Source organism: Artibeus jamaicensis, unplaced genomic scaffold (assembly GCF_021234435.1).
Source record: "Artibeus jamaicensis isolate MK-2021 breed Jamaican fruit bat unplaced genomic scaffold, CSHL_Jam_final contig_387, whole genome shotgun sequence".
Taxonomy (NCBI): Eukaryota; Metazoa; Chordata; class Mammalia; order Chiroptera; family Phyllostomidae; genus Artibeus; species Artibeus jamaicensis.
In genome coordinates, this window is record NW_026521812.1 from 32,675,220 (window position 1) to 32,699,523 (window position 24,304).

The 24,304-nt window shown below is 36.2% G+C and overlaps 1 protein-coding gene across 1 annotated transcript in view; it reads right to left on the reverse strand.

Moving 5' to 3' along the window:
* The window catches only part of UFL1 (UFM1 specific ligase 1), a 28,488-nt gene extending 22,546 nt beyond the window's left edge, over window positions 1-5,942 (reverse strand). Inside the window, exons 1-5 of the mRNA XM_037144426.2 lie at window positions 5,796-5,942; window positions 4,568-4,713; window positions 3,440-3,468; window positions 2,667-2,764; window positions 2,020-2,134 (exon numbers count right to left, since the gene is read on the reverse strand). Of these exons, the coding sequence (XP_037000321.2) occupies window positions 2,020-2,134; window positions 2,667-2,764; window positions 3,440-3,468; window positions 4,568-4,713; window positions 5,796-5,872 (465 nt within the window). The 5' untranslated portion in view covers window positions 5,873-5,942. The remainder of the gene's footprint in view (window positions 1-2,019; window positions 2,135-2,666; window positions 2,765-3,439; window positions 3,469-4,567; window positions 4,714-5,795) is intronic.
* Window positions 5,943-24,304: the final 18,362 nt, after the last annotated feature.

Sequence of the window (24,304 nt, forward strand, 5' to 3'; positions counted from 1 at the left end):
ATGATAAAGGGCTTAGGTACCTGCTAATAGGGCTATTTCTAATGTGAATAAAAACAATCATTTAACTGCTTTTCTAGGTATAGGCAATCTGAAACATACAGTCAGCTAGGACATACACATGAGTCTCAGAGAAGACCCTCTCTGCAGCTTCTAATACTAACAAAGAGAGAAACATTCCAAGATTTTGCAACCTAGGGACCTGAAAAGTTATCTCCTTTGATGAGAATATTTACAAGTTATCTGTGCCCAGAAATCTACACTGGCAGAAAATCTGATTTCTTAGTAACTTCAGGAGCATATTTCTCCACGGGTACAGTATAAATGCATTCAGGAACATATTTCGCATTCCAAGATAAGCTAAATCTAAATCTACTCCAGTTAGCCTAGCTGATACTTTTATGGTATAGCAAAATGCTTTTCAAACAATTTTTTAATATTTCTATAATACTGCTTGTGATATTCAGAAAAATTAGAACTAAAAACATTAAGAAACCATATCCATTTTTAAAATGTATCAGCAGCACGGTTTTATTTTAAAAATTGTTTAGATCTATTTTGATATTTTAAAGAGTTTTAAAAATATATTTTTTGATATTCTGTGATTAACATATTATTTTTTAAATTAAAAATAGACTTAGGCCCCTGAAATACTATATAAAATACATCTATATCCTAAATGGTATTTTATTTTTAAAGATTTCATGTATTTATTTTAGAGAGAGGGGAAATAAGGAAAAGAGGGAGAGAAACATCAATATACATTGACTGGTTGCCTCTCACACCCACCCTCCGCAACTGAGGACCTGGCCTGCAACCCAGGCATGTGCCCTGACTGGGAATCCCAACAGGTGACCTTGCAGTTTACGGCCAGCACTCAGTCCACTGAGCCAAACCAGCCAGGGCATCATACATGGTATTTTAGATGCAATGAGAGGAAATCGCTCTCTAGAAATAGGTAAAGCTGTTGGTATTATAAATTAATTTCATATAATTATGGTTAGGTACATTTTTATGAAATTTTCTTAAAGTGATATATACCTACATAGAAATTTGGCTTTCCCCTTACATATTCCAGTAAGTACAAAACAGAACCATCACTTATTGAGTGCCTCCATTGTGCCAGATATTTCACTATATACCATGCATATAACCCACTGAGGTCTATGAGGAAAGGCAATTATTCCTATTTTACAGATATGTTAAGTTGAATCACAAAAGAGATGACATAATTTTTCTAACATTGAAAAAGCAAGCCATGGCACAGACAGTTCAAATAAAGGTCTAAAAGCCTGTGTACTCTCTACCGTATTTCTACTATCTTTAGAAAGAAAAAAGAAAACAAACATGGAACTAGCCTCTATTTTCAGGTAACCCAACTATTCTAGTGTTAACTGAGTACTGACACAAGTCAAGTCAAATTGAGTATTGACCTAACAGTAAAGGATTGTTAGGGATTCCTTGATTCTCACACTGACAGTTTGGAGGAGGAGAAAAGGTTACATCAAAAGATGATGCTACTGACATTTTGGTCAAGAAAAATACTTTGTTGTGGGGATGTCCTGTACATTATAGGATATTTAGCAGCATCCCTGACCTTTTCCCAACAAATGCTAGCACTGCCCCCTTTAAATTATAATCTTCATCAGTTATTTCTTAAAATATAACTGGGCAATCAGAACTATAGATATGCTGATTAACGTTTCTGTACAGCTGATATCAGAATCATTAAATAAACCTATGCACTTATGATATTCTTGCTACTGCATCAAAGCAGGGCTACAACTTGGTCTATTAATTGTTTTTACAGTATCTCTGGGCCCAAGAAGATTATAATCATTTCTAAACAGTCTCATCAGTGCCACCAGTGTATAAGATGTACACCCCAAATAAGTTGCTATAGTAGTCAAATACTTGTAAAAAGTCACTTAATGGCAAGAAAGCCTAGTCCCTCCCACCCCATTAAATCTTTTGTGTTTTTTTTCCTGAAAAGACACGTTTTACTGTTAAGAAAATATATACCTGTGTCAGAAAGTTTCCAGGTAGATCATAGGTTTTACACAGTTCTGATATAGTTACTTGGCCACTTTCTTGTAATTTATCATTTACCTCTTCTGCTAACCGATCCAAATAGTTTCTAGTAGTAAAAACAAACAAATAAACAAAAAGGACAAATTAACTTTTATGTTTAATTTATGTTGTACTATACTAAGGTATGACCCAAAATTAATGAATAGGCTATATTTAGGTAAATGTTATTTATTACTCATATTCTGAAAATCTTTTTTAAAAAAAATCAGTGTAGCTAAATATATGGTTAATTAGATGATGAATGTTAGGGTTTCTTTATGGAACAATGGACATTCTGCAATCATTTTCTTTAATATTGTTGAACAAATTTATTTTCAGTTATGATCACATAGGAAAGACTGTAAAAATTATGTTTTGTGTTGCTTTAAGATAATAGGAAAAAAATCTAAGTTTACACTATTTCCAACCACTCCACACTACTAAGTGCTTACTTTTTAAGTGCAATAATCCTTATAGTGAAAATCAACATTATAAGAGTTCTAGACAAAATACCAAATTGGCTGCATTTGCTCAAAATTCAAATATAAACACTATTTTAAAAAACTACACAATAAAGTGCTCTTAAATATTTTACTTACTCATCTATGAGTTGTCCCAACACCAGCTGAACATGTTTTTCTGATTTAACAATGTCACCAATTCTATTTTCAATATGAGTCAGATCCACATTAATTACCTGGAAAATAATACAAACTCTGTAGTGACAAGTTCATATTGTTTCATATGTTTAAAATTATATATTTAGTACTACCTTTTTAAAAGCTTACTCTTAGTTGGATTTCAAATTTATTTGAAATACTGTAAAATGTCTAATTCAAATAAAAATGTAAAGCCTTATTGCTTATTTATTGTCATTTCTGACCAATCATACTTTCTAGGAAAGTTTATGTTAAGAAGTTATATTTTCACATAATAGGCACCATTTTACAAAAGATTCACCAGTTTTTTGTATACAGTGCATTTTGGTGATGACATATGCACCTATATTTTCTAAAGATATCTTCTATTTTTCTATTTCTCTAATATTTTCACATCCTAAAAACAAGTGAACATGAAGTTAGTGATTTTTCTCCCAAAATTACATAAATCATGTAATTACATAAAATGACAAAATTTGAGTTTATTTGGTAATGAATAAAGAACAAGCAATTCAACTAAGAAAACTTACTAAATTGATTCACCCTATCAGGATCTACTGAACTGATTCAGTGCATTAGTGAGAAATATAATTATTTCTTCACAAACATACAAAATCTCATACCTGTATTAGTGAATACTTAAAACATTAAAAAAATTCATAGCATCAAAAGTTGACAAATCATAGGAAAAATGTTATTAATTAAAAATTTACCTGTTGCAGATCAACAATGTTTACCCGACCTTTAAAGAAAAGACATCCATTTATTTTAAATTATGCATAAGTACACACTGGCCAAACAGCTGTAAGTTCTAACAGATATGCATTTTAGACAGTGGAAGTCCTCCTCCTACAAAGGACACATAGCTACGATAATAATCTTCAAATACAAACCACTAGATGCTTAAGTCTTCACAGCTGAAGGCCTAGGCAATTCTTTATTTTCAAAGTATCATATTAACCCAATATGAGCTTGGCCAATTTGTCATATTAAGCCAATTATGAGCATCAAATTATACACAAGTTGATCAGACCTATGGAGGCTATCTCTCTTCATAATTTATCTGCTGTAACCAAAGAGTTACTGACAACTAAATTTGGATGAATTATGCTTTCAATTATTTAAAATTGGTAGACTTCCACCTATTAGAAAAAGAAAATGTTAAGTATTCCAAATAACAGCTAATGTTTTATTAACACTATGCAGGAAAATAAAGAAAGCAAACGCCAAGGGTTTATCTGATAACAGCTAATGAAGAATTGATCTCGTAGTTGTTTCTATTTTAATAAGTGTTCAAATGAGCTCTGTAGTTTGTTCAAATTTTTAAAAAACAAAGGAAAACAAAAACTGTGTGTGTGTGCTTGTAATAGCATTTCATACAGTGGAAAACGTGTAGCATGGTATTGAATTGTTTCCTAACTTGCAACAACTTAGAGTTAAGTTAAAAAAAGGGGCATGATACCACAACTTTGATTTTCAACAATCTGTAATTGTGTAAAATCTGGTGATGAATTGGTGTTCCCCTTCACAATGAGCACTCTAATAGCCAGCTCTTAAGTACCTTCCTGAGTTACACAATAAATTCATGAACTGTGAAGAGGAACAACTGATTAACTCACAGGCATATAACTGAAAATAAGAATGCTATTTGAAAAATGACAGTATCTGACTTCATTTAAATTATATGATCATGTTTACCTGAACCAGTTAAAAATATTAAGGCTGTTACCATATTGACAATTGAGATGGGTGTCTCTGAGTAACTTATCATTCGTGGTTTTAAGGTTCTTTTCCCTTCCAAAAAATCAGAAACAAACAAAAAAAACTAAGGAATTACTTACCACCTCGAATATGTAGCTCATCTCTCATTTCTTTACTAATTTGAGCTGGAGTAACATATTCCTTCCCATCAAGTGTGTGAACTACTTCTAGCTGTTTCTGAGCAATCAATTTATTCACAATCTCAATGCAGTTCCGCTCTGACAATCTGAAGGAAACACAAGTTTTAAAAATTCACTTGATCCGTTTGGTGCTTAATAAAATTAACAGACTATATGAAGAGGGGCTTTAAAAAAGTTTTAGTAGAGTCACTAGGTTATATACTACAAAATATCTTTTATGACAATAACAATACTACCTCGATGAGTTAAAAAAAACACTTGGAAGCAGGTTCACAGGAACTTAAATCATGTACTTAATTGGGTATAAAACATTCTATTACGGATTTCAAATTTGCTCTCTCCTAGGCCTGTTCAAATCTGAACAGAAAAGTGAGGACATATAATTTAGGTAGAAAAATACTCTGGCCTATTTTCATACAATCGGTCTGTGGGCAGATCTGGCCCAGGAAAATCAGAACTCAACTGTTAGTTTGACCCAAGCACTTAGCACCTTATGTGCCTTAGTTTGCTCTGTGCTCCAAAATACAGCATTATAGTATTAGGGTCTTCGGCCTCAGAAGCAACAAAAACATCGACGGCAGGAAATGGACCACGGTTAAACAACGATTCTATTGGCATACATATTGTTATAAAGCAGAGTTACGGTGCTCTGGGAATATCCCCCTAAATTAGTGGCCTCGTAGGAACTGTCAATATCCAGGAGTCTAAAACTTACAGATGGGAGCATGGGTCTGGCCTAGCACGTCGGGTGAACAAAAGGCTGTTTTCAGAATCAACACAGTATTTACAAAGTACTGCATTGGGGGTTACCCTCTGGCGCTCATTTTAGGTCAGGAAGTGTACGAAACACAATGATGCCACAGTGATTTGATGACGGATAAGCGGGGATTACAGGGACACCGAAAGCTCGTAAATCACCAGCCTCGGCCGTCGTGGGGGCGGGGACGGCGCTAGCACCAGTCTGGGGTTTGGATGGGGGATTCCAGGGCACAGTCGGTTTCAGATTTTCTAAACAAGGACTATACTTGGAACCCCAATGTCGGCTCCGGGGGCGGTGACGAGCTGGGAAAGTACGGACTCAAGAGCCAGGAACCAGAGAGCTCAAATCTTGGGAGTGGCCGCCCAGGGGATATTTTGGATGCCACAGTGGAGAGGGAGGGTCGGGCACCTCTGAGTGGCCTCGGTGAACTGCGCCCGCTGGAAGTCAGCCGCCAACCGTCTGATCTCTTCCCAGGCATCCGCCATCACGGCCCTACGGCTCTAGCGGCCGCAAACAGCAGACACGTCAGCCCAGTGGCAGCGGGAGGCGAGCAGGAACGGGACGCGCGGAGGGACAAGACACTCCATAGCCAGCGCAATTACCGAACGCGCGCACCCAGCGTGGGCGGGACTGGTCCCTTGAGCCGCAGCCCCGCCCACCCACGCGGGAGGTGGGCCCTTCGAGGTACAGTGTTGGCGCCGTTTGCGGGGAGTACGGCCGTGAGGACTCTGCAAGGCCGCGGGTAGCAGAATCCGGGAAGGGCCTTACTAATAAAGTGTTACTTTAGTGTGTGTTTGCATTATCCCCAATATTCCCGCTCATTGATAATCAAATTAACCACTTTTTCTTCTGCCCTTTATTTGCTTTTTGGGGGGAAGGGGGACAGGAAATGTGCCTGTACCTATACAATAATTAGCATCCCCTCCACAGGGAATCCTGTTTAATTTTTACATGGGCTCGGAGAAGATATATTTTTAGGAGACTGGTGGGAGACAATACTGAAGGTAATTACTTCACTAGGGCGTTTGCACAAGGGTAATTCGGATACTCTAAAGACTGGGAATTGCTTTCTTGTATTCTGGAGCCTTTCCTATTTATCTTATGGGGTTGATTAGCCCCGTCAAAAAATAAAGATATATAAGCATAAGGTAGTAGTAAGTGTATATATGGAAATGGATGAAATGGAGGAAGCAAGAGTCATGTTTACTGTGCTTTACACTATATTGAAGTCGGTAAGAAGCAAATATTTACAGTATCTTTCTCATTCTTTTTCCTTTAAGCCTCACTCTTCACTTAAAAAATTCCTTTTAACCACATGATTTACAGAGTTCGTGAAAGGGGGTTATTTCATGTCCTTTTCCATCTCACAATCTTAGTCTGGGTGACTCAAATCCAACACCACAAAGGTATTCCCTAGTAAAGTTCCCAGCTGCATTTAAAATGCAGAGAACACAATCATATAACCTGTCACTAAATCCTGCCACCAAACAGCCTCACTGTCTGCCAATGTCATTGCCAACCAAGGGGGGAACAATAAACAGACGTCAAGTCAAAGAAGTAACTTGGGTGATGGTAGGTGGGATGGTTCCAAAATAGCATTAAGGTTCTGAATAAGCAGAAACGTTCATTCACATAACTCATACTTTCTGATTCTCAGATGCTATGGAATGCAGACTGGATAAAGCAGACATGATCTTGCCATAATCAACTTATAATGATAATGAAGCAGATTTTTTAAAAAGTACTTCATATAAAGTATAAGAATTATAATAGGGGGAATATGATATACTATGTGATGAATTGGTGTCCAAACTTAATTATCTCAGAAGACTCTCAGAATCAGTGGAGAGTGCCGGGGTCCAGCCTCGGCAGGGTTCATAGTCCCTGAAGGATGGATGGCCCAGGCGACAAATGACAAGTCGGACACCAGATTGGATGCTGGAGAACAGCCAGCCTCTGTGGGTCTGACCAAACTCATAGAGTTTGATTTAGGCTTTATTTTTGTAGGAATTCTTGTATAACATTAAAGGAACAGGTGCATGGCGTGATCAGTTACGCAGAAAAAACCAATACAGAGGTAACCAGGAAAAGTACAAGGGATTTCCATAGTTTCAGTTATGTTAAACAGAAGTTGTTTTGATCAGGAGAACCATTAATCAGACAATTTGAAATAGCTCTATGTACAGAGTTTGAATATCTTATTGTTTATTAAAGGTCTTAGAATTTGACGTGGGGCAAAAGGTATGCTAGACCGAGCAGAGGTTAGGAAATTCATTATAAGGCCTTTGTGATGTCTAACTTAGCTATCTATCTTTCTGTCCAAAATGTGTCTTTATGTAATATGGACTCTGGCTCCTTGGTCATTGTTTGTACGTGCTTAGTTTGTAGTAGCTGGCCAGCTTCTCCTGTTTCTTTGCCTGTCTGCTAATTAACATATATTCCTGTCCAAGGCAGAGGAGGGGCTGTTACTCCATCAACTTTTAGATATTCAGGGGCTACTTCATTAGAGGGAACTTTGTTCTCTGGTCAAGAAATTATTTTGTACAACTTCATTGGAATTATGCAGATCATTGGGCCTGAAATATAGGTGTTTAAAAATCCCACCACCTATTAATCTCAACAACAAACATGCAAGGGAGAGATAGACAGGAAATCCAGCCACAGTTGCCTCTGCTGTGCAGATGCATCTCATCCGTCCTGACTGTATCAAGGGATGGCTGTTGGTCGGCTACCAACAGGAGAGTCTACTTCCTAGCAGCATCCTTTGCTGCTGCTCAGCACATGTAGAATAGTTTGCTGAGTCCTAGACACACCAAGCCCTTTAAGGACTCCATGCCATTTTTGAAATACCTATTGTCTTTCTCAATCCATCCTGCCCCCTTTGGTTTGTAAGTTATTCTTCCATGATGTCCTGGATTAAATAAAACTCTTCAATGAAACCTTTTAAAATTCCCACAGTTATTCTATATACTTTGAATCCACAATTCTTCATTCAGATATCTTTAATAGCAAGAAAAATATATTGTAATTTTTATTTATTACATCTCTTAATAGTCTGAACTCCTAAATAGCTCCTAAATGCTCCTTAGCATTTAGTAAGACAACTAGTACATAGTACCTGAATACTCCATAAATGTTAAGTGAGTAAGTTAGTGTAAATGTTTTGGGGTAACATTAAATTTTAGTACAGTAATGATATGTACATTTATTCCTTAAAAAGAAGTGATCCTTTAAAAATAAATAATTCATAATTGTATTTTGTATAGAACTAGATTTTTGCTGTCTAAAATGGTAGCCACTAGGCAAAGGAAGGTATTTAAATTTAATTAAAATTCAATTAAATTGTACCAGCAATGAATAAGTGGAATTTGAAATTGAAAGCACAATATCATTTACATTAGTACTACACAAAATGAAACACTTAGGTACAAATCTAACAAAGTAGGTACAAAATCTATATGAGAAAAATTGTAAACTCTGATGAACACATCAAAGAACTAAATAAATGGAGACATATACCACTCTCATGGATAGGAAGACCCAATATAGTCAAGACATCAGTTCTTCAGTTCTTCTCAACTTGCTGTATAGATTCATGGCAATCCCAATCAAAATCTGAACAAGTTATTTTGTAGATATCAACAAACTGATTTTAAACTTCATTTGGAGTTATAAAAGATCCAGAATAGCCAACACAATATTGAAGAAGGGGAACAAAGTTGGAGGATAGACACCGCCTGACTTTGGTACTGGTAAAAGACTAGACAAAGAAATCAATGGGCCAGAGTAAATAGCCCAGAAATAGATCCATATACATATGGCCAACTAATCTTTGACAAAGAAATAAAGGCAACATCGTGGAGCAAATATAGGCTTTTCAACCAAAGCTACTGGAACAACTGGACATTCACGTGCAAAACCAAGGAATCTAGACACAGACCTTAACACACTTTACTAAAATCAACTGAAAATGGGTTACAAATTTACACATAAAATGCAACTATTAAACTCCTAGATGATAACAGGAGAAAATTTAGATGACTTCAGGTATGTCAATGACTTTACAGATACAATAGCAAAGCACAACATGTGAAATAAATAATTCATAAGCTGGACTTCACTAAAATTAAAAACAGCTTTGCAGAAGCAAATGTCAGGAGAACAGGAGATAAGCTATGGACTGGGAGAAAAATTTGTCACTTGCAAAAGTGACAAAGAACTGTTGTCTTAAAAAGTACAGCAAGAATGAGCCCTAATGTAAACTATGGACTTTGGACGATTATGATGACAATGTAGATTCAAAAATTGTTACAAATGTACTACTCTGGTGCAGGATGTTAATGGGATGACTGAGTGTATGGAAGATCTCTGTGCCTTTCTTTCAATTTTTCTGTGAGCATAAAGCTGCTTTATAAAAAAAAACAAAGTCTTTTTATTTTTTAAATATTTTATTTATTTGTTTTTAGACAGAGGGGAAGGGTGGGAGAAAGAAAGGGAGAGAAATATCAATGTGTGATTGCCTCTTGTGCCCTCTACTGGGGACCTGGCCCACAACCCAAGCATATGCCCTGACTGGGAATCGAACCAGCAACCCTTTTGGCACTAATTCCACTGAGCCACATCAGCTAGGGCAAAATAAAGTATTTTTTCAAATTAAATGAAATGTAAAAGTTAGTCATTTAGTCACTACAATCACCTTCTAAGTATTCAATAGCCACATGAGGCTAATGGCTATCTTAAAAAATAGTATAGAAAAACTATTTTCATTTTCACCAGAAGATCTATTGGACGGCTCTGGTTTGTACCTATGATAAGGATTCACATTTACTCAAGACTTTGCACTTAGTAACCATATACTCCAACTATAGTTTTCCTTATTTTAAATGTGGAAAAAGAATTTGAATGGAGAGGACTTAGTATTGAGTGACATCTGATACAGACCTGAATGTAGGTATACCAAAATAGTAAAAAGCCAAGTGACATTTGAATGAGAGCTAAGAGATTCAGCTCTGGTTGGGGGTGGAGGTGTTCAGGGGGTGGAGAGATGGAGCAAAAAAGAAAAAAAGAGAAAACTCAGTGTGGAGATTATAGGGAGGAGGGGTGTAGGGGGGTGGAAGAGGATAGAGTGGGGATAAATGGTAATGAAAAAATATAATAAAAGACAAAAAGCAAGCTTTGGGTAGACTTGGGAAATGGAACTTCAATTCTATAGAGAATTTTCTTGTGTCCATGAATTTATGTCAAATTTTGACATGTCCATTATGTGGGAAAGACTCCTAGTCTTTTTAGCTGTACTAGGTCCATGATCGTGACACCATCCGCAGATGTAGTTTAAGTCCAAAGTTTAATAAAATATTCTAACATCCGAAATGTGGATTGATGATTTCACTGAAATAAGATGTGGTCCTGTAAAGTTCCTCCAAGATAAACCTTTCTTTTAATAAAATTTGAAGCATTTTCTCTTGTTTACCAGAAAAATTAAACAATCAATTTGAAGTCCTTTTCCCAACTCAACTGGAAAATACAACTAACAATTATGAAATGGTATCATCAAACAACTCAGTACCGTAGTCTCCCCTTATCTGCAGTTTTGCTTTCTGTGGTTTCGGTTAGAGGTCAACTGCAGATCAGAAATATTAAATTGGAAAGTCCAGAAATAAACAATGTATAAGTTTTAAATTGTGTGTCTTTATGAGTAAGTAGCGTGATGAACTCTCGAGTTGTCCCACTCTGTCTCAAGATGGATCCTGCGTCACCTAGCACCTTCTGGGTCATCCGATGGATGGCTGTGGTATCACAGTGTTTGTGTTCAAGTAACCTAGTTTCACTTCGTGATGCCCCCAAAGCACGAGAGTGGTTGTGCTGCAATTCGGATATGCCAAAGAGGATTTGTAAAGTTCTCCCTTTAAGTGAAAAGGTGAACTCCATTTATTATGGAAAAAATAATTATGCCAAGGTTTCTAAGATCTAAGGTAAGAAAGAACCCCTTTATCCATGATACTGTGAAACAGGAAAAAAATCATGTTAGTTTTGTTTTCTCACGTCAAACTGCAAAGGTTATAGCCACAGGCATGATAATATTTGGTTAAAAGGCTTTAGATTTGTGGTTGGAAAACAAGAACACAAAATGTGTTCTGATTGATGGAAATGTGTTGTACCAGGAAGTGTTGAGTCTATATACTAATTCTCTGGTAAGGGAATCCACTGAAACAAGGGACCCTAAACTATTTACAGCAAGCAAGAGTTGGTTACACAGAGTCAGGGTCATGTTTGGACTAAAAAACATAAAAATTACTGGAGAAGCTGCATCTGCTAATGAAGAAGCTGGTCCATGTTCCTGACAGAATTAAAGAAGTTGATTAAGGACAAAGGCTACTATCCAAAGAAGTCTTCAGTTGCCATGAAACCAAACTCTTTTGGAAGAAGATGCCCAGTGGAACCTACATTCATAAGTGCAAAGGAGGCACCAGGGCATAAAACATGGAAGGACAGATTAACTCCAGTATGACATGACAATGCTGGGGCATATATTAAAGCTGAGTGTAGTGTACAGAGTGAAGAACCTGTGTGCTCTCAAAAGCAAAGACAAAATTATCTGCCTGTGTTCTGGCAACACAGTCAGAAAGCATGGATGGCAGCAGTCCTGTCTATGGAATGGTTCCACCAATATGCCTCAGTGAGAAGGGTGAGCACAGTACTGTAAGATCCTTTTGGAGAGAGATCACATTCACATAACTTTTATTACAGTATATTCTTATTATTGTCCTAGTTTATCTTTAGTTGTTGTTGTTAATCTTACTCCGCATAATTTATGAATTAGACTTTGTCATAGGTATGTGCATATAGGAAAAAAACAGTATATGTAAGGTTTGGTACTATCCATGATTTCACTGGGGCCTTGGAACATAGACACCACAGATAAAGGGGTCTCTTTATTATTTGTCATTGTATTTACTCTTTGTCATTATAGGAAATTATAAAGCTAGAGACAGTGTAAATTACATCACTCACATTATCTTATTGTGGTAAGAGATTTAAAATTACCTTTATCCCAACACAACAACAACAAAAATGGCAGGAAATCCTGTACATAGAAAGCATCAGTTCCTTAAGAGACAACTATTATTCATGGGTGGAAGAAGAGAAGAAAGGTCAGTAAAGAAGAAGATGAAATGAAAAAATAGAAATAAGGGACACAATAAGGTATAGGGGATGGAATACTTAAGAATACCTCCAGAGAGTTAAAGACAATAAAAATGAATGCAAGCCCATTGGCTATTAGAGCAAAGATGTGACTTTCAAGAAGGGATTATTGTTTTCCTTCTATGTTTGCCAAGGAAGTCAGATTATAAGGCTACCTCATGAGCACATGAAAATAATGGTAGGGGGAACCAAGAGAGACATGATAGGGTGTTAAATTAAATGAAGATAGATCTGTGAAAAGAAAGATCAGGATGATGTTGAAGAGGTAGGCAGCAAATCACACAGAATATCAAGTCAGAAAAGACTCTTCAGGTCATCCATGCTAATATCCCCCCATGGCAATAATTTTTCTGCAAGGTCTAGGTAGATTACGCTTTTTTTCTGGACACTTAAAATGATAAAGTGGTCCTTTCGTCACAAGGTAGAGTAATTCATTTTGGGATAGATCTGTTAGAAATTCCTTCCTTATACTAAAGCAAGATCTTTTTCCCTGTGGCTTCCATATTCTTTCCTTGGGTGATCTACAGAATGACTGTAATGTATCTTTCTCATGTTAACTCTCCAGGTATTCAAAGCATGTCCCTCTTGTTTTCCTTTTCCATGTTACACATTTCAGATCCTTCAATTATATCTCCTGATAAGATTTCCAGACCTCCAAATACCCTGGCCGCCCTCTGTCATTGAATTTTAGTTTGCCAAGGTCAGCTTTAGAAAGTGATACTCAGAAGGAATTTAGTATTTTACACATAGTCTGGCTAGAGCAGATGACAGTGAGATTAATTTCCCTAGGTATTATACTTCTGTTAATTGGACTCTTAGCTTAAATCGAGCTGGTAATGAACTGTATCTGACTGGTATTTATCTAAATTGCTATCAAACCAGGTTTAGTCTATTCTGTACCTGAACAAATTAGTTTTATATGATAAATTTCACCTTGTTAGTTTGACCCATTCATTCCTTTATTCATTATTCTTTCAGTAAATTGTGTTTGAAGTCTGCCAGCCTTTGTGGCATGCTCTGAGGAGACCAAGAAGAACAAACTGTTCGAACCAGTGGAGATTATTTTAAAAACTAAATGTGTTATTCCACATTTTTTATTTCTGCCATTACCTGTCATCTATAAGTTTGAAAAATATGATTAAGACTTTATTCAAGGTAATAACAAAATTGATTAAGAGAGAACAAAGGATGAATTCCTGTGGGAAGCTGGTGATGACGATGCATTAGGATCCTGTATTCAAAAAAGTCTTTAAGCTAGAGAGGATTTTAGGGACATTAACAGTCTGATTCATTTACTTTGTAAAAGACAGTTAACATACACCTTTAATATGACTGTCTTAAATACCGTATTTCTCCTATTGTTTAAGGAGAAGAATAGGGAATGCTACCTTGTTTCTGGAATTTCAGAATTCAAATTTATAGCTCTCAAATGGAGTACATTTTTCAAGAATTACTTTTAAGGAGCTCATGCTATTTCCTAATAATCACCATTTTCTTTATTTAAATCCTACAGATTTATCTATGTAACGATCTACTTTGGTATATTTTCTGCTTCCCTATATATTTTTTCTTCTTATTCCAATGTGGGGTTTAAAATTACCTTTTGATATTTGTAGGTTGAGGGAACATAGTTCTATGCATTGTGACCTTTTACCTTCATCAGTAAAGCAATAACTGGCATTGCTTCTGGTTCAAATCAATTTATTTTTGGTACATAATCTTTGTAGTCTGACCTATAGAATCAAATGAATATAAATATAACTATACAATTCTATATACACTTATGCTCCCGATTTGTTTCTCACTAGGGTTGTGATTATATTGTCAGAATTTCATTTTAGAGTCACATCTTTGGGAAAATTGTGCCACTGGAAAATATATATATATAATCTATATTTCTAAAGCACTAAGTATTCTTTTGTTTCCAAGGGAACAAATTCTATAATAATATTTTCTGGTTTTGCTTCCCTCCCCCACCCACCCCAATTTCTTCACAATGCTGTATTTAGAGCCGGACTTATTAGCTCCAGGCATTACTTGCTTTCCTGTGTACACTTCTTCACAATATAATCCCTAGCCAGAACGATAAAAAAGCAAATTTGCAAAGGAACAGGTTAATCTTCTTGTCAGTGCTCTGGCCTTGTTCTCAAAGAAGCTGAAAATTCTTCTCCTTTTATCAATAAAAAGTGATTTAAAGGAATGTCTTTTCAGCTTGTATTGCTGCTAAGGCAGTGGTGTGCAGAGTTACTAGCTGTAGAACACATTCTAAAAAACATGCAGTTGTGTGCTTCCTTCCAAGCACAGGAAGTAAGGCTGGCTCGAATCTCCAGCAACAACTTGCGTCTTTCATTTTCTTTTGTTGCTTTGGACTCTCTTCACCCATTCGCTCATACCCAACGGCTCACCTCTGACCACCACCAGCCTGTTCTCTGTATCTGTGAGGGTTTTTTTCTCCCCGTATCGATTATTAATTATTAATTCTTTTGTTTTTTAAAGTGAATTTGTTTCTTTGAATATTAAAATCTATGCTCACATTTTAAGTGGATTGAGTCAATTTATGAGGGCTATATTATTGTTGGTACCTGATCATAGTAACTCTATTTCTGTGCAATTTTTACTTGGACTAGAGATTGCCTTGTTCTTCATCTGTCTGACCATAGGAATTCCAATGGATTTCACATGGTAAGAAAATACACAGCACATAAGTTAACACCCTCCCTTCTAGCACCCAGGGCGGACTACTAATCAATTGTGGCATTTATCTTGTTAAGCCTGGAAATGCCTCAGAATGCCTCTCAAACAATGTTGCAGCCAAACACTAACAATATATCAGAGTTGGCACTTGCTATAAAATGTATTTGCCATTCTAGAGAAGGGCCGGGCCACTGAGAAGCAGCCTTATGTAAAAAGACCTCTGGGCAATGGCATCAGAGATACAAGGGGAATGATGGAATGTGTCAGAAGTCGTTTTGAATGTAGAATTTTACCAGGACAATCAGATAAAGATCTTAATTTCTTGGCAACCAGGAATTGAGAGGAGATAATTCTGGCTTGGATTTGGAGTAAATGTATGACAGAAGTGAACATTTAAAACAAATGTTGGGGCTGGGTCTATAGATCTGTATACTGTCTGTTTGTGAAGCTTTCACCCAGGTTCCTCTTATTCCCAGATGTTGCCTAATAGGCGTTGCCTGAAACTCATGGTCCAAAGGAGTAGTGAAGGGGAACTTTGTTTTTTACTTTTGTTTTTCCACAGCATAGAAAGAGATCCTTCTTTTAACCTGGTAGTTCTCACACTTTGCTCAAAAGGAAAGCTTAGTGATATTAAACATTTTGAGGATCTCCCAAAGAGCTTTTGTATATCAATTGTATCTACCAATTGACTATGTTAAAATATCTACCAATATTGACTATGTTAAAAATTAAATATGAAATAAAATAGTTGCTGAAAATGATTTTAGGAAAAGCCTATTGACAATAATAATATATTTTTGTAAAACTAATCAAGAACAAAAAATTGGTGACAAAATGGCATTGTTTCATGTTTTTGCAAATATTTCTAACATTTAATGTGTCAAATGAAAACTCAGAGAGCTTTATCCGATATAAATATTTTGTTGAACAAGAAAGAAACTATTCGTGGACAGGACTTCTAAACTAAAAGTGGTAGAAGCTTAGCTTTTAGCAGTTATAACTTTGTTTATAAAGCATGAATGAGGAAGTACATTATTCTCTGTTGTGACTGATTACAGCAGTAACACTGTATTAGTTGACTTGTTTGTGAATACACTTACTTGACTGGCTAGGAAGCTATAAGGTCATACTATGAAGAAATGAAGGTCATAATATGAAGAAAGCTTAAATTTTGTTGAAGAACAGAGTCAGCATTTCATGGAAATCAGGACAGTTTTAAAATCTGGTTATGTGTCTATGTGTTTGGTCTGGGGGTATATTCAAATTGTGCCCCCCATCTTGGTTTCTTGTTCATGGGCTTAATAGAAGATAGTTACCTTCATAATTCAATTTATTATGATATCACACATAATGTAGTCCCTGGAAAACTCACTATGAGAAAATAAATGTGAAGAAACAAATAATGTCTTAGTACAATTTTGAAAATAGTTTTGACCTCACAGCCCCCTCGAAAGATTTTGGGGACAGCAGAGTTTCCTGACTGACCCTTTCAGAATTGCTGCCTTAACCTATTCTGGGATGACAGCTGACTTGATGTAAAATGAATGCAGAGGGCCTCTTGCTGGGACTATACTTAGCATTGCATCATTCAAAAAGTATCAAGTCTGTGGAAATAACATATGAAGTGAGATCATTTATTCAATTAAATGTTTATTAAAGGTATTTGTAACATTTGCAATACATACATTCATCATTTAAAGAAAGTACATGCCAGAATTATTGGTACACAAATATCATATCAAGGAATAGAAAATAATTCTGTGCAGAGAAATACAAGTAAAAATAAAAAGTTCAGATTTGGGGACAACATAACAAGGCAAATATTTAGGCCATTTAGTCACATACAGCTGGCTCACTCATTTCTTTAATAAGTGTTTACTGAGCACCTGTACTGGGATAGGGGATGCGCAAATGATGAAGACAGCCCTTACGTTCTAGTTGTATAAGTGGCATCCCCAAATATGGCTTTATAAGCAAAATAGAAACAAATAAAGAAATAAAAACAAATACGTCATTTATGAGACTATCACTGACCAAAAGATGAAAAGGAACACTCAGAGAAAGCAAAGATTTTTGAAGATGTGCCAAATAGTTTTCCTCTAGTAAAGGTCATAATGGATTTTGCAAAACTGTTTCTTATGGCCTCCATTGATAAAAGCAGAGGATGTGAGAACAAAGTGCAACTGAGAATATCACAGAAACTGCTTTTTGTGACGGGAACATAATTCATTTGTTGCCAGTCTTATAAGACTGTATCTCTAAAATGAAATTACTTTTCTTTTTTATTTCCACATTTTCACAGTACAAGCCCCTACAGGTCCATTAGAACTGTAGTACTGCCTACCGAAAATGAGTCCCCAGGCTCCCCCTTACCGTAGGATGAACAGGAGCTGTGGAGCAGCGTGGGTATTTGATGGAAAGTAAATGTCTGATGCAGCTGGTACTGGGAGGGAGCAGTTCTTTCTGTGGAAGGTTTTGGGTTTGTTTTTCCCAGAATGGGAAAGAGTGGTCTGTATATGGGGTAAATTGTGTCCCCCCCCAAATTTGTAAAGCTTATTTTGCCTCTTTAAGTATTTAGTTATAAATTTAAAATAAGCAGAGAGTAAACAAAGGTTAGAAATGAAATAGCCAACTCCTCAAGGTATGCATAATATTTCATAAGTAGGAGATTTCTAACTGCTTTTCCTGAGGTCAAAACAACTTTCATGGTAAGATTGCTTCTTTGAATTACTGTAAACGTACAATGTTCTAGACATTGTAGGGAGGTAAGTGCAACATACTAATTCATGAATTTTCCTCATAAAAAATATAATATTACTATGATTGAACACTGCTCCAGAACTTGGTAAATAAATGTTATTCTAAAATCTTGTGTTTGTTTCCATAGTTATTCTGGGGACAAACTTTGGTGAATGTTTGTTGTTAACAGAAGGATAAATTAGTTTTGTGGCACGAGTTGGTATTCAGTAAAATCCATTCACAAAACAATTGCTTACTGGAGTCTTTCATCATTGTGTATGAGAAGGGGAGGCACATGTGTGCTATTTGCAATGTGAGATATTTATCTTTCAAGCAAACGATGCACACTGCTAGAACAGGTGGGGATGTGGGAGAAAACAGATTTAGCAGTTCTACCTGAGACCATGACTCCAACTCTAAAGGCAGACTTGAGATTCAACTTTATAACTATACCATGAAAAGCCACAACTGTACTTGAACAATAAAAAAATAAAATAAAAAAAGAAAAGCCACAATAACCGTATAGCAGCATCACACATTTTACTTCCATCTATGATAGCTTCCTTTTGGATAATTTGGTAGAGAAAAACAACATTAAAAAACATGTTAAGAAGTTCATAAGGTATCACTAATTAAGTGTGGGCTTAGTTTCAGAAATTTGATACGTTGTCATTTTGAACAAATAAGAAATACCATAAACACACAGTAATATACCGTGTTCTAAACCCATGAAGGGCAAGTGGCCCCAAATGCAAAGGTCTTATTTTTTAGGTCTTCCCGACATCTTGGTCTTTTAATTCATTCTTGTTGCTTTAATACTCAACTGAAATCAAACAGATTAAAAAATATTCACCAGCTTTAAAAGTTATTTTTAGTATGGGGGCTGATCAGACTTACTTTGCTTAGAGTTACTGGCTATGAAAACCAGAAGCAATTGCTAGGTTTTTCATCTTTATAAGTTCCATTTTATTCTTTGAAAAATGTGCCTGAATATTAAAATTTTCTACCAAGTCTTCTTTTTAAAGTATGTTATTTAATTCCTTATATATGTCCTTTATTTTTATTCTAAAGATAATTATTTTATAGTGTTTACTCAATAACTATATTATTAGAAATTCTTGTGATATAACTCACAAGAATTTGAACTGTGGGATTTAAAAAGGGGAGCTCTGTCTGGGTTGGCAATCCTAGATTTATTCCTTAATTGTTGTGTGACCTGAGGCAGTTTGCTTAAATGTTTCAGTTTTAATTTTCTCTAATTTGAGGTAGAAATTATGTCAAATATAATTTTTATAGTTAGTTGTGTAAGATAAATTTTTATTTTTACCTGTTCTGCTAATTAAGGTGAGGAACCTTGGATTAATTTTTTTGCTTTCTCTCAGAAAATGTTGGAATATAAATGTTTTGTTTTGTAGGTATATCAAATTTGGTATTTTAGAGCTTCCTATAATGACAATGATTCAGTCTGACATTACTTTGGTGAATGAGACTTGAATCTTTACTCTAGAGAAACTTGGGGATTTTTACTCCAAGCAATGTAGAGGGTTAGTTCACCAATGACAAAGGGTGCTGGATATAATGCAACAACTTTTAAAAGTTCATAAGGAAACTCCTCATTGTTCAAAAATAAAGAAAAGCAGGAATCTTGTGTGGCAAGCCAACACCCTGTTTGTGACTGCATGAAGATATATTCTGATACAAGGAGATTTGTGTTTTCATGGCTGAATAACTCCTTGTTCCTGTGCAAAGTGATTCCTAATTTCAGTTTCTTCAGTGCTATATTTTCTCAGTGAAAAGGCAAGCTAGGGGGAAAAATCTTTTCCACTAGCAAAAATACATGACAAGATAATTTGTTTGTCCTTGGCTTTGGCCCTAGGTGTGGCAAAAATAATGTATTTTTAAATAATTCCTAAATATAACCCTGACCTCATATAGAATTCATACTTAGATTTATAAAATCCAAATTCTAGAGATTAAAATAACATGTTCATGGGTATCCGGCAAAAGCAAATGAAATTAAGCTAGAAAGAAATCCACATTTAACTCAGATATTCTCATTATTTTCATAGATTTAGATTGGCTGAACTCAATATTCAAAATCACAGAATACTCAAGACAGAAGCCATCATGAGTGAGTCAGTATGAAAACAAACAATAGAATTTAAAAATGTGGTACAGCATCAGTGGGAGTTTTCGTTTTGCTTTGTTTGTTTTTTTGATTTTCAAGATGGAATAGAGTTAAGTATGTTTCTAGGTCAAGATGAAAAACAGACCTAAGTTGGAAGAGTCAAGGAATATAACCAGGAGTACACCAGAAGAACTATCGAGAACAAAGGCTAAAGGGAGAGGGCCCATTTATCTCCTGAGCAAGGGAAGCTGATGTTGAAATGCTGAATGAGGAATGGACAAGGTCCTGACGGATTCATGGTTCGATTTTCTCATTGTAGTGGGAGGACTGAAGGAGGTAAGAGTAGGTGGTGAAATTGGAAGTCGAGGACAAGGGTCAAACTTTAGATTGTGCATGCAAAAGGAGAGGAAGATGATGAAGAAAAAAAGAAATCCTGCTGATCGGTGTTGAGAGCCTGAGTGTGAACATCAGAATTTGAACTATATTCATTTTGTGAGGCTGTGGCATTTTCTGTCAGCCACTGAAAGATGGGAAAACTGTAAAAATCATGATTAAAACTAAAGGCACATTTAGAACAAGGGCAAATTGAGTAACTGGAATCTTACACCCAGAAAAAGATGAAATCCTATTCAATATTCAAATTTTAAGAAAGGAAGAAATTGTGTATAGGGATTTTGAAAACTTATTGAAATTGAAATGATTATAAAATTAAAAAATTTTTATGCTAGAAGGAGTGAACACTAAGTATCCAGAAAACTTACTAATATGAACAAATGCTGCACAAATGAACTTACTGAATTTCTTTACTTTTTACCTGATAGAATAGAGTGCCAAGATATTTAAATAGCTTTTTTTCTCTAAATGTGTATAGGAAATCATGGGACACAAAAATCAACCTTAAAACTCTTCCAAAAAGTTATGCAGAAACTGCTATGTATGTTAAGTCTGAAGTCTTGACAGCTGAAGAACAAGGGCAAGTATACATTTTAGATGGTTTCCTGTACCATCATTTCAGTGCTGCCTCTGGGATCATTCACTGTGTTAGGTGTTGTAATCATGTATTGATCTTCTGGTAACCAGCATGGCAGCTGCAGCAAAAGCCTTACCGCATTTTTCTGTCCAGAAAGCTGCAGCACCACAGCACCTGCTGTGAAGAAAATGAAGCGTGGGTGAGCAAGCCTTGTTGATTTCACTCCCAGCAGGTTCTTTCTACAGGAAAAAAAACACCCCCCCTCCAAAAAAAAACCCAAACAATTTGGTTTAGGGAGATCTTGAAATTAGAGGAAAAATAACGAGAAATGACAAGGATTTGAAACAATAAAAAGTAAAATGAGTTGAAAAAAGTAAATGAGATGAGATGTAGTTTTTTTTTAATGTGAAATTCAGAGACAATGAGAAGAAAGAGCCTCTCTACAAAATGGTTTGGTGAGGGAGTTAGACTTAGAAAATATCCAGAGTTGAAGGAAGCAAGGAACTGATCTGATACCAGTGGTCTTGGCAACTCACACAGCTCTTGGCAAGCGAGCCTCCTTTGGAGGTGGCTAAGTGCTTAACACCCCTTGGGCATGTTTATGAGAAACATTAGGGAATAAATACAAAGAGAGCTCTATGTAATTTAGGAGTTACTACATTCAGTTTTGGTACTGGGATTTCATGGGTTGCCAATGTTTTCTTTTTATTGTTTTACCATCGTGATGTTTGTTTTGAAAGACAGTGAGAATTAGAATGAGGTGTATTTTCAAGCTTGACTAAAATATTTTCAAGGTCAATATACTTCTTACCAAAAATCTGTGAAACTCATTATTTTGACTCAACCTAGGAAGCTCAAGGACGGTACTAGCTCCAAACCACCCGGTTGTTACATGCTAATCCCTGGAGAGCCTGCTGCTCCAGTTCACCAATCCCCTGCTTGTTTCCGCCTTGGGAAGAGGAAGCACCTAATGCCAGGTACTGAATATCGGCAGAAACCTGTTCGTTCACTGAAGAAAGATGGCTAAAGGAAGTTTCTATGTTATGAATGTGACAACTGTTCCTGCTTCTTACAAAATGATAATGGTATAAAATAAAAGTAGAGAACCTAAAGAGAAAGCAAGATAAGCTTCTTAGTGTTTAAACTTCACATCAGAAACTAATGTGCATTATTTTATAGGAAGCCCTCTCAGCCTCTCATTCAGAAGCTACTTACTGCATTTTATATAACAACCCTACATGCCCTCCCAACTACCTCCCCTATCAGCGTGCAAATGGTGTTTGGAATAGGTAAATCTAGAAGACCCTGAGAAATCCACTAGACTGCAACATCCACGAGGACAAGGGCCGTATTAATCTTATTTAATTTTTTTGAAAGAGTGGAAGGGAAGGAGAGAGAAGGAGGGAAACCTAAATGTGAAAGAGAAACATTGATCAGTTGCCTCTCAGATGCTCCCTGATTGAGGACCTAACCTGCAACTCAGGTATGTGCCCTGACTGGAAATCAAAGCCACAACCTTTTAGTTTATAGGATGATACTCCAACCGACTGAGCCATACCAGCCAGAGCAACCTTATTTAATTTTTGATTTCCAGTGCCCAGCATGTACTACTCCATGGGAGCAGCACAAGAAATAGTTGTTGAATAAACAAGTGACTAAAAATTAATTAGGGTTGTCAGGAAACCTGGATCTTTCCTACGAACCAGACGTGTGATATCCTAAGGTACCCGAAACTCTCAGTTGTGGTGCTAACAGTGTTGCCTTTCAGAGATAACTGAAATGGACAATATCTCACTTTCACCCTGAAGTCTGTTAGCTTTGTCTTGAATGATCTAAACTGTAAATGTATCACTGAAAACATTGTCAACTACTTGGATTGAAAACAAACTCAGTTATATTCAAAATGGTGACCTCCAAGTGGAAAATTGATATTCTTACATTAGCTTCTTAAGCTGGGATTTTTTAAAAGCCAGGCTTATTTTTAATGTGTCTCACATGTTTACAACCCTTATCAAATTTAACTCTAAATTATGATGTATATAGTCTAAATACTGTCTCCACCAAGGAACTTTTGATCAAGGTAACAAAAAATTCATTGCTTAATTTAACATAAGGAACCTGGTGTTCCTGAATCCCAGTGGCTGATCCCAAGTAGCAGTAGTCCTTGCGTGGTGTAGATTCCTTCACTTCTATTTCTGAAGAAAAGTCAAAGCAACCGAAAACAACAGAAACCTACTCTTTTAAAATGTAGTTTAAAATGATTTTGAAAATATGTCAGAATGCCATTATTTTTATGTGTTATAATCAGAGACGTGCTAAGGTCTAATCTATTCACCTAGAGTAAAATAGCTAAGCATAAAATATATTGATTAAAAAGCCCAAACTCTGGAGCCAAACTAAAGTGCTTAAACCCTGGCTACACTATGCAGCAGCTGTGTGACTTTAGTAACACTTAATTTTTCTGGGCTTCAGATTCTTCATCTGTAAAATGGTGATAATATTACCAATTTAATGCAGTTGTTGGGAAGATCAAATGAGTTAATATAAAGTTCATAAAAGTGACTTGATTAGTGCTAGATAAGTATTTTGTCTCCTATGCTTTCTAAAAAGTAACACAACTTAATTTTTTAAAGAGTTTTAATTTATTTATTTACTTTCAGGGAGAGGAGGAGGGAGGGAGAAGGAGAGGGAAAGAAACATCAGTGAGTGGTTGCCTCTTCTGCACCGCCTGCTGGGGACTTGGTCTGCAATCCAGGCATGTACCCTGACTGGGAACCAAACCGGTGACCCTTTGGTTCTCAGGTTGGCACTCAATCCACTGAGCCACACCAGCTAGGGAATAATAGAGAACTTTAACAATCCTTTGGAGGAACTTGCATGAAAGGAAGAATGGCTCATATCAACACTAATTCGATCAACACCCTGGCTGCATTCTCTGTACAATTGGGCAATCATTTTACTACTTACTGGTCCTGTCGTAAGTGGACCTGGAAGAAATTTAACGTTGCCTCCTTCAATATCCCTAATAGTTGAGTGGATCCTTTGAAGACCAAACTTTTGGGTCTGGCTCTCTTTTGGCTTAGACTAAATACTGCATTTGAGCAGTCACACACTCAAACAAAACAGTCAGCATCTAGGAGTTTAGCAGTCTATCTCCAAATTTTCCTCTGCTGAGGCCTGTTT